This window comes from Ursus arctos, unplaced genomic scaffold (genome assembly GCF_023065955.2).
Source record: "Ursus arctos isolate Adak ecotype North America unplaced genomic scaffold, UrsArc2.0 scaffold_6, whole genome shotgun sequence".
Lineage (NCBI taxonomy): Eukaryota > Metazoa > Chordata > Mammalia > Carnivora > Ursidae > Ursus > Ursus arctos.
The window spans coordinates 44,850,752-44,867,214 of record NW_026623078.1 but is presented as its reverse complement, the minus strand read 5'-3'; the positions used below and the strand labels follow the sequence as shown (position 1 = coordinate 44,867,214).

The window sequence follows — 16,463 nt, the reverse complement described above, 5'->3', positions numbered from 1 at the left end:
AAGGCAAAACACTGCTATGTTTCCCCCCCCCCGCCCCGTGTTTTGAAGCATACCCAAAATCAGCATAAGGTTTGGTCCTCTAGAATGTGGTTTGAAGCCACAGTGCTTGCCTTTGTGAGGAGTGGGCGGATTGAGGACAGCTGGGAGTGCTTGCCCTTAGAAGCCACTAAGGGAAAATACTAAGAAGGGTCCAGTAGTTGTCATATTGAAAAAAATAATAATAATTAAAAAAAAGCGATCCTCATTAGCTGTCTAGAAGATGCAAGGAAGGGGAATGGCATGGGAGACAATTATGACAGAAGAAACTTCTTTTGCAGGGTGGTGTGTATTTGTGTTCATAGCATGGGGTGACATAGTGATGTAGTTCCAATTTATAGATACTGTATGGGTCTCAGGAGCTACATTTGTATTTTTAAAAAGGGTGACTTTTTTTTAAAAGTTCATTTAAATGGTGCTGTGCACCCTTCAATATTGGTTATCTTTAGATAACCAAGAAAGTTATTTTCTCAAGTAAAATTGCTGGTTTTTGAGAGCGTCTGCATTTATTTTTAGTTTTTCTTGGTCATGTTCGAGGGGTCTGATAGCATTAATGGGCTTTACCCCACATGGAGCTTTGAGCTTATTGTAACACTGCACACTGATCCCAGGTCAGTGTGATGCGTGAAATCAATTTATTTGAATCTCTTTGCCTCTATAGGAATTTGGCAGCATGCCAGTTGTTTTCATTTAATGTTCTTTGTGTTGAACACAGACAAGCAGGCATGCTTTTGTATTCCTCTCTCCTTTGGTCTCTGTCTCTTTCAGCCAATATTTTACTCTATGGATTTTGAGATGAAGGAAGAATATATTATTTATGTGATTCTAATCATTGCTTAATGTGTGTGTGTATGTGTGTGTGTTTGTATAAGTGTACCACTTTCATTTCTTTTGAGGGATATTTTTTTTATATTGCTGAGTTTTAATGGTGACTTTCTTTGTGTACAAATACAGTTTTTGAGATTTTTGAAGAAACATACCAAACCAGATCATAGGTGGTATTTACTTGCCATAATGCCCATTATCAAAACTGAAAAGAACAATATTAATTGTACAACAACAAATGTTTAATTTGTGAACTGGACTATCAAAATCATTTGTTGGGGAGCTTTTTTTTTTTTTGAATGTGCAGATTTACACTTTAATCAAGCACACAGGCTTAAAGAAAACAGGATTATTATTTGGGTATTATTTTCTTTGAATAACCCATCTTAATTAAGACACCAGTGTTTTGCACAGATTTGTTATATATGAATTTTTACGGAGTTCCTGCATTAGGTTAATTTTTTGCTTTTTAAAATTCGGAGCGGGGGGCGGGGGTCTAGTGACCAGGGAACAGCAACTGTACAGAGATATTTATTACAAATAGACTGAGACCTTTCTCTGGATGTTTTTGTAGGGAGGATTTGTTTCTGGGTCAGCTTTAGGAAGAGGTGGAGAAGGAAACGAGAGAGAGGGAGAGGAGAATGTTCTGTTGATGCCCCAGGCAGTTCTTGCGGAAGTTGATATGCAGAACCCTGGAGCCACAGCTTTAGGGTCAGGCTCATACCCAGAGCCCTGCTTCCTTGTTTAATTACCTGACGAGCAAAACAGGCCGCCTGAGAGTGTGTGAAAACCCAGTATCTCTTGCAGCCGCCTGGCGTTCTGACATCCTGCAAGGCCAGCCCTGTCTGTCCGCCAGCGTCAGGCTGGCTCCCGCCCTGGGTTCCTTTCTTTCTGGAGGCATTGTGTGGAAGAGGGTTTGGTCAGGAATTTGAGGTTCCTGCCAGTGCTGTGTCCCTGCTCTCTCCTTCTGGACTACACTGACAGATACACTTCATTTTTTTTTTTTTTTTTAATGGATTTAAAAGTCTGGCTCTTTCATTTTACACTCTGGCCTGGCTCTGAAACATTGTCTCTGTCAACGGCAGCAGATATTAACCAGTGGAGAACTGGTCTTAGTTAATGGGTTCTTGTTTTCCTAATTCCCGTTATATTGTGTCCTCCGTGGGTTGCCCTTTGAGGTCAGCCTGGGTAGTAGCCCAGTGTGGAGCTAGTAGCTCAGAGGTGGTTTTGATGAGGCAGTTTTAGAACCTTAATCTGTCCACGAGAAGAGTCCGTCCTGAAGCGAAGGTGATGGAACTTTGAAGGTTGGGCTTTTTTCCTGTCCTTGGAACTGGAATACGGACTTGAGCATTTGCTGTGGGAAGAGCCACACCCTTTGATGAAGCTGGGGGTGGCGAGGAATAATATTTGGACAGCGATGTGTGGCCAATTTGAGGATAGCATAGGATAAATATTCTTCAGAATGCTTGGAGACGGAGCCATTCGGGAGATCCCCAGAGTATAACAAGATGTTATCTTACCAAGAGGAAATCCAGCAGGTTCTTTATCCACGGTGCAGGCTGATGAAATGTCCGCACGGTGGGTGGGTGGGGGAGCAAAGGTGGTGGTGGCGGTGGGGTTTCCTGCAGAAGGGAGGGGAAAGTGTGACTGCATGTGCAGTGATTCGGTTTTTCCAACTACTTCATGTGGATTCTGTCATGCAGACTTAAGGGCATTTACCCCGCGGATGCACATGTGTGCGTGCCATTAATGTTGATGGGAGCTATGGGTAGATAAAGAGAGCAGCGCGTACCTTGGCTTTGCGCACCTGCACAGCTCCAGCGAATTGATTCCGTGCTTTGCAAAGAGGAAAGGAATTGGCCTTTGTAGGCAAGAGTTTGGTAGGGATGATTCTAAAAACTTCCTTTTGGTATTTATGGTGGTAATGGCACTATTTTATGTATTTCTATTCCACGCCAGTGAAAAGTATGTGCTCATTTAAATAATTGGATTAGCCCAGTGCATCTTGTGAGGGAGCTGGCATCACCGTGGTCTGTTAGGCACCAGCATGAACAGCTCTGCCGGAAGTGTTCTGTGTATCTTCGGGCATGTGCGTGTTTATTTATGTATCAGCCTGGCGCGTTTCTTTCAGAGTATTTCTCTTTTCAACATCAATATAAATAGGAAAAAAGAAAATATATAAATATATTTTAAGCCGCAGTCAGCGTTCTTCACTGGTGTCCCCCTCCACGTGACAGACACGGGGTACCCCGCTTTCAAGCTCTAACTTTTTGGTAGTTCTGCCCCACTGGGGCTTTCTTGAATACAGGTAACATTAGTGCCATGTGTAGCATTCAGCCTTGGTAGCAGAAGGTGTATAATGTGAGAAAAGCTTGGAGGACTCTGAAAAGTGAACGGAGAAAGTTGTGGTTTGCAGGTGGTGTCAGGAATTACAGAAGAAAATGTGAACAAGAAAGCTGGGTTGGTGCCTTGCACTGAGTGTGCCCAGTAAGTGTGGAGTGAAATGGCAAGAAAAAAAGTAGATCTGGGGAAAATGAAAATGGGAAGAGGTGAATACCTCTAGAAAAAATAAGGGAAAAAACCATATTCTATTAGAAACTGTGGGCTGTGTCAGGAGTGAAAACAAGACGTTGTGATACAATGGATAAAAAAGTCACAGTATGCCAAAATTTTAATAAGATTTCGGTGTCTACAATTAAGAATACACTTAATAAAAAGTCAGAGTGAGAAGTTAAATTTCCATACAGAGTAAAGGAATTGAGCTGAGGTTTATAGGTTTTAACCACGATTCAGTGTATTTAGGAACAGACAGCATAAATTCTGTTCTGCGTGGTCCTGTGTGGAGAAGGGGCATGCGTGATGAAAGCCAGTAGGGTCAGAGCAAAACGTCGATTCAAAAATTTACCTTGGTGAAAAAGCAGATATACTGTGCTGGGTATTATTTGAACAAATAAAGCGGTTTTGGAATGAAAATTTGTAATGGAATCCATGGTAGCTGAAAATCGTTTTTGAGTACATTTGACTTTGTTTACAAATGTGGCAAATTGGTGCGTGTGCATAGATTTTGATAATTTGAATGTGGAGAGAGAGAAGTGGAGAGTTTGTTAGAGGTTAAAAAAAAAAAAGTCCTGTGAAAAAAGAACATGAAAAAATTCTGGGACCTTTTTTTTTTTTATTGCTGTGTATTTGCTCCACCTGGTGGATTTTGTTGAAAGTGTTTTAATCCATGTTAATGAAAAGGATACCCTTTATAGTTTATAGGAAGATGAATCTTTTGTTTTATTTTTGTTGTGTAAAATGGTTTAATTCCTGCCTGGGTCAAAACACTTATCTGTCTTTTGTTCAGTTCTTTCAGTGCATTGAAAGTAATAGTTATTGTTTTTTTTTTTCTGGTTCAAAATGTAATATATGCTCATTTTAGGAGATTTGGAAAACAGAAAAATTTAAAAAGGAAAATAAACATGATTTGTAATTTCACCATCCAGAATCATTGCATTGTTTTTAAGAATAGATGTTATCAGAAGAGAAGCAATTTGCATTTACATTTATCTAAAGATATGTGGAGTTGTTAAATATTATGCCAAAGTATGATGATGATGTGATTATAATTATTTTTGGACAAATGCTGCCCTTAGAATTCCCAGGCCCCCAAAAAGTCAGTGTTTAGCAGGGAGTGCTTTTATTAAGCTGCACGTCCACAGAAGGCAAAGGTAGTAGAGATTCAGGGTGCCTCGTGAATTTGTAGGGCTGCTCATAGGGGTGGTGAGATCTGTTGTTCCCTGGGCTTACACAGATTGCTTTCTTTGGAAATCTTAAGGATTCAGTTGTGCTTTGATCATCTTATTGTTTTCCTTAGGTTATTCTTTTTTTCTCCTTTAGACTCTAACAGCTCTGTAACAGAAGGTGAAGTTTTGAAAACAGTGTCTCCATATGCAAGGGATTTGGAGACCTTTTTATTGTCTTTAAAATTGTCATTCATAGTCCTCATTAGCATTTATTGTTGCAAGCGTACAAGCAGAAAATGTGAAATTGGTATGTCATGAATAGCCCCACAGAGCTCTCGAGCCCTCCGATTTTGCCTGCAGTGTGGTGTGGGCTGGGCTTTGAGGGAAAGCTGTCCAGATGGCTGCCTGCACAGAGCAGAGCTGCAGGTTTTTGTCTCAGTGCTGAGAGGAGGGAAAGTTCATTGGAGCATACGCCATAACCCTTGCGTTTTAACAAAACTAACTCGCCATTAGTCAGGATGGGGAGGTGGTGACATTGAAACAAAGGTTTTCCATATAGTGTTACAGTCCTTGTCAAATGGATAAGGGGTAAAGGATGGGTAGTTAGGGTGTCTTTTCTGTTAGCTGAGTGATTCTGGTAGTTATAAAAAAAATTGGAGGAAAGTATAAATGGTAACCTATTTGCAGATTTGCATGCAAGTGTGTACTTTCTAAGATTGATGGCTTTTATATGAAAATGCTGCTATTTGAAAAGGCAGAGTTAATATAGCTAGTGTTCAGCCTTGTGGGTTACTAAGGAAGTGTTTTTCTTCAAAAATTTTAAAAATAATTTAACCCCTTGCTGGTGCCTATGGAGTAATTTGTATTTAACGATATTAGTTAGGTTTGAAGTTCGCATTTCAATAATAGAGCATTCAGTCAGTGCAAGTGCTGAGTCTATGGTAGCATTTCAGCCTGTTTTTTAATATTTGGCATCAAAAGTCAAAAGTTGTTGGTAGAAAAGAATGACAATATATTGTGATGTTTTAAAGGCATTGGCCCTGTCAGAAACAATTTATAATGATTACAAATATAAACTTTATTTCTAGCAAGTGATGTTTTATCTTAAACAGATTTCAGTTTGCAGAAACACACATACATGTGCCCCACACACTTCAGTTACTAATACATATCTTCTCATTCCTCTGTAGAGAATACTTTACCTCACCCAGAGTTAAGAATGAAATACATTGGGGCAACCCTCTCGGGTCCCCTCCCTCCTCAGGAACTTTGTACTATCACTCTGCTATCGCTCAAAAAAACCTTGCTTTGCATCCCACCAAGAAAGAAAGAAAGAAAGAGAGGGAGGGAGGGAGGGAGGGAGGGAGGAAGGAAGGAAGGAAGGAAAAAGAAAAAAAGGCATCAAATACATTGCTTGAAAAATTGGAATGATATAGGTAATATTTTATTCTATAGACATCGAAGATGGGGGAAAAAGCCCCATAGAAACTGTTTGGCTTATCAGTTTAGGAAATCACTATTATTTAAAAATACATTATGATCGGAATGTTCAAATTACAGTTTTAGTGCACATTGTTAACTCACTCGAACTGATGGAGATAACAAAAATCAAAGTGACCCGAGTCCTTGAGTTTGACATGTCATGGGTGAAGGAAAGGGGTCATGACTTCTAGTTCTCGACCTGCCACTTGCCCTAGTAGATAAGGATTTCTCGACAGACCATGCAGCGTGTTCTCTATGGGACACTGTGTTGTATGGTGCTTTGCTGTCTGCTTGCAAATGATTCAAGCAGTGAAGCTTTTCTGCTTCTGTGATGTCTGTTATAATCACCTATTAAGACAAGCCTCCTCTATCCAGCATGCTTTCTTTTGCTTGATTCCATCTTACTGCTAGCACTTAGGCCCTCTTGGACAGCCCTAAATAACCCTTTGACCCCATGATGTTTGTACACCCTTCAGATTCTTAAGATGGTAGTCATGTCCCCTGTTCCTTTGTCATTTAAGTAAAGTTCTTGCGAGCTCCTCTGTGGGCTGGCTGGGAGCTGAGGCGCAAATGCTTGCCAGTCATTTCCCCAAAAGGAAATATTTGAGGGAAATAGCGTGAATGTAGCTGGCTGTTTACAACAGACGTTTATATAAAGGAGTTAAAGTGACAGCTAAGCTCTTACCTTTATGCAATACTTCAGTGAACTTTTTAACTTAATTTTTTTTTTCCTACTCCACTCATTTCTTTGTCATTGGCTGCATCTTATGTTGTAGCCCAAGTAAAACACAAACCAGTTGTTTCTCTGGCAGACAAAGTATAATTGGATTTACCTTTGTCAGAAGACAATCTATGGCTTTTACTTAATACCGTTTCACATGTCTTTCAGTGGCAGAAACAAATTAATGTACATTTTTATTAGGTGTTGTATCTATTTAATTGACTGTCAAAGTGATGAGAAGTTAGGAAATCATCCAAAAGAGTGGTCCATCTCCCGTAGCCCAACAGCTCACACATTAGGTAGGTTTGCACTGTCAGTGGGATGCCTTTAGAAAACACTAATAGCTTCCAGCTGGGTGGAAAATCAAAACCTTTGGGGTCTGACAAAACTAGCAGATTTGAATTTGAAAGCAGAGCTAATGCCTCCATTTTATTTTTTACCACTCGCCCATAAAACATTATTTTCCAATATGTCAGCCTCATTTGGTGGCCAGTGGTCTGAAATTGAAAGGGGAACAAGCAAGCGGAGAAATCTGGACATTAGTGAGTCCGCCCTTTCAAGCTGGTGCGCCACTTTGTGGAAGGGTCTCCCCTAAGAGCAGGGGGGTCTTAATGACCATTCATCAATGCTCGTTGGCTGATCATTGAGTGCCTTCTCATTCAGTTTATCAAGTCTTGCACATAAAAAGTCAGAATAAGCCTTATTCAGCTTTGTTAAAGCCAACTAGGAGTAAAATGCTCCATTTGAACCCATTTTACCCTTGTATTTTCACTTTGTTAATGCAGCCCTGCTTAAATGAGTGCCTTTATTGGGTCGGTTAGAATATCTGAAACTATTAATTCTCTTGTATTGAATAGCTGGTGGCAGGCCAGAGCAGATGGGGTAGGAAAGTATTTGGTTGGGTGTATTGCTTTCAATTAGGATCAATGAGGTTTCAGCTCCTTTGAATTAACTCACTTAAAACCCACTGTGTGAAGTCACACTGTATCACAACAGCCGGCTAGGAGCCCAGAGGAACGTTGAGAAGACCTGTGGAAAAGCTTTAACTGGCATTCGCCCTTCACCGGTGTAGAGAGCTTTCATTAACTGCAGACGATTTCAGTAGACTGATAGTCCCTATTGGTTAAGTCAGGCTTGAACAAAGGAAAAAATCTGTAGGACAGGGCTGGTCTGTTTTGGAAATAAGTGAAAAATACCTGGGAGGAAGGCAGTACCATAATGCCCTTCTAGTGAAGGACCCAACTTTATTGTCAAAAACCAATTTGTGTATTTCAGGGGGAGCCTGGCGTTAAGTCATTGACTAAATTTCCCAATTCAGAAAGTGATTAGATGAGTCAAAAAAAATCGCCTTAAAAAAGCTCTGTGTTCTTAATTAAAAGACATACATTAACTGACATGGCTCTCCTGAGGAAGTATTTAATTGGTCAGCACGGTAGTCTCTGTTGTTCTGAATATATTTTAAGTATTTTTTTAAGTTTATTTATTTTTTTTAGTAGTCTCTGTACCCAACGTGGGGCTCGAGCTCATGACCCTGCTGTCAAGAGTCACGTGCTCTTCCGAGGGAACTAGCCAGGCGCCCCTACCTTCAGTTTTAAAAGTATGTTTCCTCACGGTGATGCAGGGCAGTGTTTTTGTACTGGAGAAAACTTTTGCAGTACGTATTAAGTACATATTCTTTTCTTCCCCTCTTCTCCTACATGAATGCATTCATCATGTTATTGATTGTCTATTTTTATTATACAATTTGGATGTTAGAGATCTTGGCTCCTTGAGCTCTTTCTTTTTTTTTTTTTTTCCTTTTATTAAAGGGAAAGTTATTTCTGTCTAAGTAACTGTATAGAACTACGTATCCGGGTCTCCCTGTTTGGGGAGAACTGCCAAATGGGGTTGCTGCTTTGCTTGCCTCCGTGGATGAAAGCAGAAGAGGAGGGGACTGGTTGCTTGAGGAAAATGCTGGACTCATCTCAGATGCACACACATGCAGTTAGACCCTTTCTGCAGGCAGACTTCTAGGTGAGAATCTCCAGGGATCTGGGTTTTGTTGACGTGGATCAATTTAAAGTGGCAATTACTGTAGTCAGAGAACAGCTTAAAAAGCTTTTTTACACATAGAAAAGATACATAATCACACAGCATATGGAAGTTCAATGTTCTGAGCAGTGGTGTAGGGACTTGCAGTGTACCAATATTAAGACCCGGTTTTAAACCTGGATATCATCCAGTTTTCTAAAAGTGTCTTGCATTTTTGTCATATGATTTTCTATCTCAGAAGTGATTCACCGTGCATATTGATGAAAGTTGGGTCTCCCACTGTGAAAATGTTTTCTTCCTAACGCAGGTATAGTATTAAAAAAAATCAGCGACATGTAGCATTGAGTGGCTTTAAAAAAAAGAAATAACTCTCTTTGAAAATGAACATCCACAGACTCAGGATGCTGGGTTCCATAAAGGCCCTTATAGCAGGACTTAATTGATTATCACACTCGTGCCTGCTCTAAAGCTTTCTGTCATAAGAATGTTTGAGCTGGGTGCTTAACTGTACTGAAATCCATTACACAGAACCTCATTACAAGTGACATCTAACTAAGATGAACAAAAAGATTTGGCCTCATAAATAGGCTGCAGTATACTATTAGTGACAGAACAGAGTAATCATTATGAATTGTAGTCTTTTTACAAGTTGTCTCTGACAGTGATGGATTTTTGAGGGGTTCACTGGATGAAGCCGTGCTTCTTGGGTGCAGGATTTAGGGGCTGTAGACATTCGTATTGATTGACGCTGTTTACCAAAGATGATTTATTTTTAGTCTGTGCAGGGTGTTTGCATGCATGTGGGTGGACTTCGAAACAGGTTGTGTGTACTCTTGGGAAGAAGAGGTGTAGGAAGGGTGAGTAGGTAGAAATCACAGTCACTGCCTCTGTTTTTCAGATGGGTTTTTAAGATTTCTTTGAGGCAGCAAGTAGGGGGAAAAAATCAATCCGACAAGGGCTAAAAGCATATGGACAGTGTGGAATAAGCAGAGGACGTGTTGAAGACCGTGAAGGGATCGCAAGAGTTAAAGGGGACGCTCCCGTCTGTCATATGCACGGAGCTTGCGGGCTGGGCAGAGTAGAATTGTTGCTGTGTTTACAGTGGCTTGACCAGACATTGGAAAGGTAGAGCCTGAGGAATCCGTCTCATCGTGTGCCCTGTCGTTCAAACAAATACACACAGACCTTGGGAAAGATTTGCAAGTGTTAAAATGAAGAAGAGCTTTAGAGGCGAACAGTATTTTCCTTCTGCCTGGCATTTTGTGTGTTTGGAAAAGGCATACAAGGCTGGCAGGCGTGTGTTTCTCCTATGAGGCAAGGATGTTTTACAAAGGACTAAAGAGGGACCGCTGAGAGGAAAATAGCCAGCTTTAGATAAAGCACTGTAACAAAGGCTTGTAGTTTTATATATCATGGTGTCCATTAAAGCTTATGGGGAAGAGTCCATTGAACCTGGCTGGGTATGTGTTATTCATGGGAAGGATAAACATTTAAGGGTGTGCAAAAAATCAGAAATCAGGAGGATGTGATTGTTCAGCTTTTGAAAAGGCTTTACAGTGAAGATTTTGTTTTCATCTCCCATGGATCTCTACGCAAGGTAGACGAGAGTAAGCTGAAAATGTTTGGAGCATATCAACGCAGGGATCCCAGGGGGTTAAAAGCACTCTAGTAAAATAAAAGTGGTCTGCTTCTGCTTCTAAAAAGTGTTCTATTTTACACAGACTACTGAGAAGCTGACAAAGGGAATGATTCGGATACTTTGTTCAGTAGGATAAACTGGCATAAAATTCGAAGTCTTAAAAAAATGTTTTTATACTGTTTTGGATTTCCAGTTCAATAAACAAGCTTTGAGATTGGTGCCTACGTTTGTTTTTTAATAGAGTTTCCAATTATGCCTGTTAACAGGAGAAGATGGGAGGGAAGTGTTTCATTGTGAGCCGTGGTAGGGGGCCAGTCTACTTTCCATTCTTTTGGCAAAATAAGGGTTAACTTGTAACGGGATGGGGGTGGTGGTGAATGAATTATTCAGCATTTAGCTTATCATTCCGCATTTTACTTTCTCTTCTTTGGTGCTCTGGAACTTGCCCAGAGAGGTAGAGTGGGTAAGGGGAGGTAAGGGTTGTGATACTTTGTACACACATCCCTGTCATTGTTCTGCCTGAGGAGACAGGGCTGGGTTCAAGGCCACATGTGCTCCTGTCATCATCCACATTTCTGCTCCAAGTGCAATCCGGAGTGTCAGCTCTCCATCTGTCTCAGCCTGGCAGGCGCACGCGCCCAGCACCCTGCCTCGGGCTATGCCGCCCCAGCCCCTTCTGACGGCCCTCCTCTCTCTGCCGGCGCTCATTCCAGAACAGGAGGCATGAGCCCCGATCGCGCTGGATTTTAGGAGAGAGTCACTTTCCGTGTGGACGCTGGATTCAAGGATGCCTGGTGAGTTAGCCCTGCTCTGCTTTCTCTCTCTGATTCTGAAATGAAGAAAGCTTACTTTTTATTAGGCACGGAAAATATCTCCTGCCCCACGCCAGACTGTATTTTGCATGGGCAGGCAGAGGCTGGGGGTGACAGAGGTGAGGAGTGGAAGGTGGTGTAAAGAGAGCCACCAAGATCTAGAGATAGGGGTACAGGGTGTGGAGGCTTTGCCCTGAGAATTTGGGAGGTGTGTTTTAAAGGCGGAGGGGACAGTACAGCCATGTATGTTTGCCAGAGCAATTTACTTGAGGGGTTTAGCTCAAGTAAGAAATACTGTTTCTGTTATGGATTTTGTGACTGTCATCTGTACCTTGTATCCTGGAAATTTCATGTGCGGAGGGAGTTTTCAGATTATGGCAGAATCCTGGGAGAAGGTCTCTTTAAAAAGCTGTTTATGTCAGAGAAAGTGAAGGAAGCTTTGGAACTATAAATAATTTCAGTCTTGCCCTTAATCAACAGTCCTTAGATGTCATCGGGCAAATGATTGAAATCGGTTAATTAAAAATAAAAGGTCTGCTGGATTCCTGAAGCTGTTGTGGTCCTGGAAATTGAGTGTGTGTCAGTTTCCTCTGAAACATGTTATCTTTGGAGCCTAGAGTGTCTCTGTGATGGTTGCCAGTGAAGTCTCTGCTTATGAAGAGAGAAGGCTGGGAGAAGCCTGGTGGAGAAAGGGGGTGCTTCTGCTATTCTCAAGAACTGTCTGGATTGCCCTGTGCCTACTTTGAGCAGCCTATCTCCAGATAAAAAAGACGGGGCAGATAGAGATCCTCCAGCTGGCTGATGTGTGCAGATTATTTGGGTAGGACAGACAGAAGAGGCTGTGCTTGGTCACAGAGCTGGTTCACCTCACAGATGGTGTTTTGAAACATTATCTGCCAGTTTTCTGCAACCACAGTTGTGTGTAGGTATTGCCAGTTGTTTGACGAATGTTTTTCCCTTTAGGATGTGTCTTGTAGTCCTCATCATTATTGATATATGTGCAGAAAGGATGCGTTTGTGACAGAACTGCACTTTTTCACTAGTTCAGTAGACAAGGAATGTATGTGGCTGAAATATGGGGAAAATCAATTTGCAGAAAGACAATGACTGAGGTCTTTGAAAGGTCATTTTAACTCTTTAAGCTCTCATCTTGATTTATATGCACCACGCAACTGAAGACGTCATGTGTGTTGGGTATGCGATAGGCAATCAGTATGAAAAAAAGCTTGTGGTTTGTTTTTTTTTTTTTTAATTTTATTTTGCCAGAGTATTGTAGCACCGTTTCATCTGATTTTTATGTCCTACCTCGAATCTTCTTTGTTTTTATGTTCTCACTGAATGTATGTCGAATGATCTGATTTATCAGCATTGTGAAGCATCTGTATTCTGTTTTGGTTAAAGCTCCGTAAGAGCCCAAGGCCATTTGTGAATGATCGTGGGTGAAAGAGATTAGTCAGGACCCTTGCTACCCCTTACTGCTTACATGATTTTAAAGTCCTCTTCAAAGCAGCCTTATTGCGACTACGTTGCACTACAAAGTTTTAGAATCATTGATAAGTTTGTTTTAGTGTTAAGTCGTTAATATCTGACTGGTTCTAAGGCAGTAGCCTGAAGTGTGGCAGTGTTTCTCACTCTCTGTCTCTCTCATCAACTGTGTTAGAAAACCTTGTACTTGGATGCAGAGAATATATTAACAGCTGTGACTGTGAGCGTGCGCCAGAATGGCGATACTTGAGCAGATCTGACACTTGGCTATTTTTGACACCCATCTGCACTTTTTAAACTCTCCTATCGGATGGACTGCCTCTGAATATGTTTTTAGCATATTTTAGTCCATACATATGTACTTATATTAATGGACAATTTTAACCATCTGGGACAGATTTTATGTTTTTAAATAAGACATTATGTGTAGTAGATTGAAAGGATGTGTTTCGGGTAATCTGATATTGTCACTGTTTTTTCTTTTTTCTTTGACTACATATTTATATATCAACATTTAATATTACTGTTACGATTACTATTATTATTACTCTTTGGTAGGTCAGTTGTCAGAACTGGGTGTCTCAAACTTGATGTAACAATTCTCAGGTCTGGGACCTTTTTCATAAAAATGGGGATCCCTGGAAACAGATGTGCACAGACTGAACTTATTCAAAGACATACCAATCTGTGGGGGTGGGTAGGTAAAAAAGTCTTAGTTTAAGGGTTTCTAGAACTATTTTCGTTAAAAAAAACACACTTTAGCTGTTGATAGCATACTGTTACAAAATGAGCTATAAAAAGTCAAAGGAGACCACGCATGCTTTAAAGAAATAGATTAAACTACTTTTATGATTTAACTTAATATAAGGAAATATCATTTCACTGCCTGTCACTTTGTAACAACTAGATCCTTGTGTTTAAGAAAAGGAAAATGTTTTCTCCTGAGATGGCTGGGAGACCTCGGGCATTATATTGTTTCGGGAGGAGATGACTCCAAGCTTTCTGAAACACTTATATTTTTATCAATCTTTGTATAATATTATCAAAGAACATATGTTGACCTACAAAATGCTTTCAGGACTGTTTCCTTAAAAGGACAATAAGTGAGCAGAGTCAGTGTAGCCCAGAAATAGTGCTGTTCTTTCAGAAGATGGCTAGTATTAGGTCAGACCACCCTTTCTCAATGGTCCTGCTCTCCAGATGTGCCTGGAACTTTTTTTTAAGTTCAAGTTTCCAAAAAAAAAAGGTTTGTTTTCAAAATCTGGTTTTACTTAAGACATCTCCATCCTGGAGTGCATTTCATAAATTGCCCACATATTTTTCTTAGCAGAGAACTTAACTGGCTGTAATTTTTAACACATGGCCACATCATGTGATATTTTCAAAACACTTACACATAGCTTTAAGAAGGTCCCTGCAGAAATGATCCATCCTCTCACAGCCGGCCCGTTTTTTAACAGCATATCTGCATTTTCCATTTAGTAGAGCTATATATTATTAGCTTACATTTTTGGGTAGTAAAACAGTGCATTGCTGATTGTAAAACATGGACTTTATTATCTGCTGAAAATTGATTTGGCATTTATAGCCACTGTGTACTAGACTGTTTTTCTGTTTTTAACATCAGTGCTTGCAAGCGATGATTTGTGTAAAAAACAGAAATGAAATTGCCATGGACAGACAACTGTGAGTGTCCCCAGTAACTGAACATTTGGATAATGCACCTGGTTATTTTTTTTTTAAATAGATTAATCTATAAATGCTATTATGCAAGAACAAAAAAACACAACAATCCATCCACTGTCACTCAGTTTTACCTTGTGAACTGGTTTGCCATTGTGTTGGGCTAACTCTTTGCTGTATCAAACAAGCCTCCTGCCAGCTATGAAAAGAAAACCACGTAAACTGCAAATATCCAGTTGTAAATGTAGATTGTGCAGACATGACTTCTTTGTAGCAGGCACTTAGAAGTTCCAGCTTGTCTTCAAGCCCTGGTCCACCTCCTTTCTCTTTTTCAATTATTTTCTGTTAGTATTTTTGAGTCCTTGACCTTTTAGTTCTATGTATTTTAAATAGTACTTGGAAACTTTTACAAGGCATCTTCCTGTGTAGTTAAGGGTCTATTGAAAAAGATAAGTGTTTAATTTTTGGGGTGGTGGTGGTGATCACTGCTGACGACTTCATAAAACAACTAGTTTATTTTTATTTCTTAGGGTACACATTTGCTTCGTGGGCCTTACATAGTCTAGAAGTGTTCATTAGCTGTCTCTTCACTACACTGATATTTGATGTCTGCAAAGAAGATTCTGTAATGTAATTATAATATTCTGAACAGCCTTATGTCTGAATCATCAGAGGAACAAATATCTTTAAGAGCTGGAGGGTTGATCTTGCAAGTGCTTTCAATTTACAGATGTTGAAACTGAGGCTCATAGAGGTCAAGCATCTTGCTTAGGTGTTTATTAAAGTAAGACGATTCTCCAGTCCACCCTCTTTGCCAGGCCGCTTCTAAATCTCATAGACACATTTAATCACGTTACCATGTCAATGTCAGTCTTATTTCATTGTCTTTCCTTTTCCACCCTGGATGACTCTTACTGTATGCTTTCTCCCCTCTTACTCCAGGACTGCAGAGCTACGTGGGAAGAAGATTCTCTTAACAGTAATCACTTGACCTGTGGCAAAAGTATGCCATCCAATTTATCTTCTAATTGTTTGGAAATGAGAGAGCCTCAGCGTGGTTAATTACTAGAGTACTAAGCAGCTTGAGTAATGCAAGGCCATGGCAATGGAAAGGTCACTGTAGTAAGGAAATTCAGGTGGTAGACATTGGTAGCTTGCTGCAGATGGGCCAGGGACAAGATGACTAGGATCCAGTCCCTCCAGGCCCTCAAGGAGTTTTGAGTTCTGGTGCTCCAGGTAGAGAAGTAAATAGTGATTACGATATAGAGTAATAAGAGCCTGGAGACCGGAGACGGGCACAGGAACCCAGAGGCAAGGGAGGACCTAAATGGATTAGGACTCAAGGCCAAAGGGGAAGGGTGGGCAATGGGCCAATCTAATGCTTATTAGAAACCCTTGCCTGCCTTATGCTTGCCTCAGATCGGACCTTCGTTAATGTAACTTAACATTTTTTAGTTTGTTGTTCTTATACTGTGGACAGGACATTCATTTTTGTTTATTAAATTTTAATTCCTATGTGTGTGAGAGTGGGTATAGTATTTCTCGAAAGCGATTTCTTTGTGTACAGTTGCGGTTCTTGGGTAGCTAACTGTATCTAGCGGAATAAGTCATTAACTTAAATGACTCATAACTTGAGAACAATAGGATTTCACACCTGACCAAGAAGCAGGTTTATCTGGCTGGCTTTCTCAAACAGCTGTTTGCATTAATTAATATTAATGTAAATGTACTTTCTGAGAATGTCTAGCTTAATTATGTTTTTCAACCCATAGAGTTCCAATCAAAGGAATCAGGAAATCCTCTTAATCTCAAAGGGAATATATAACTGCCATCTCCGAATGGAATAAATCTCTGATGCTATAGTAAGAATGGCCTATTATTGAAAGCCTGCACATGCCAGGCCCCGGGCTAGGCACTTTCTAGACTTCCTACCTCTCACTACCATTCTGCAAATGGGTTCTGTGGCCACGTGATCTATTTGAAACCAGAAGATCAGGTAAATTAAGCTTTTTGCCCAAGGACAC

The 16,463-nt window shown here is 40.4% G+C and overlaps 1 protein-coding gene across 7 annotated transcripts in view; it reads left to right on the top strand.

The window, feature by feature from the left end:
• Positions 1-16,463, top strand: part of RUNX1T1 (RUNX1 partner transcriptional co-repressor 1) — a 134,806-nt gene that overhangs the window by 28,675 nt on the left and 89,668 nt on the right. The window contains exons 1-2 of one of the 7 annotated variants that reach the window (XM_057307738.1): positions 11,149-11,253; positions 15,382-15,442. The exons of 4 other annotated variants lie outside the window; for them this stretch is intronic. Coding sequence is in view for 2 of the 3 variants with exons in the window: in XM_057307736.1 (XP_057163719.1) it covers positions 15,298-15,442 (145 nt within the window). In the remaining variant the exon portion in view is untranslated. Of the gene's footprint in view, positions 1-31; positions 15,443-16,463 lie in introns of those variants that run through there. 2 more of the 7 variants (XM_057307736.1, XM_026495762.4) reach the window with 2 other exon arrangements.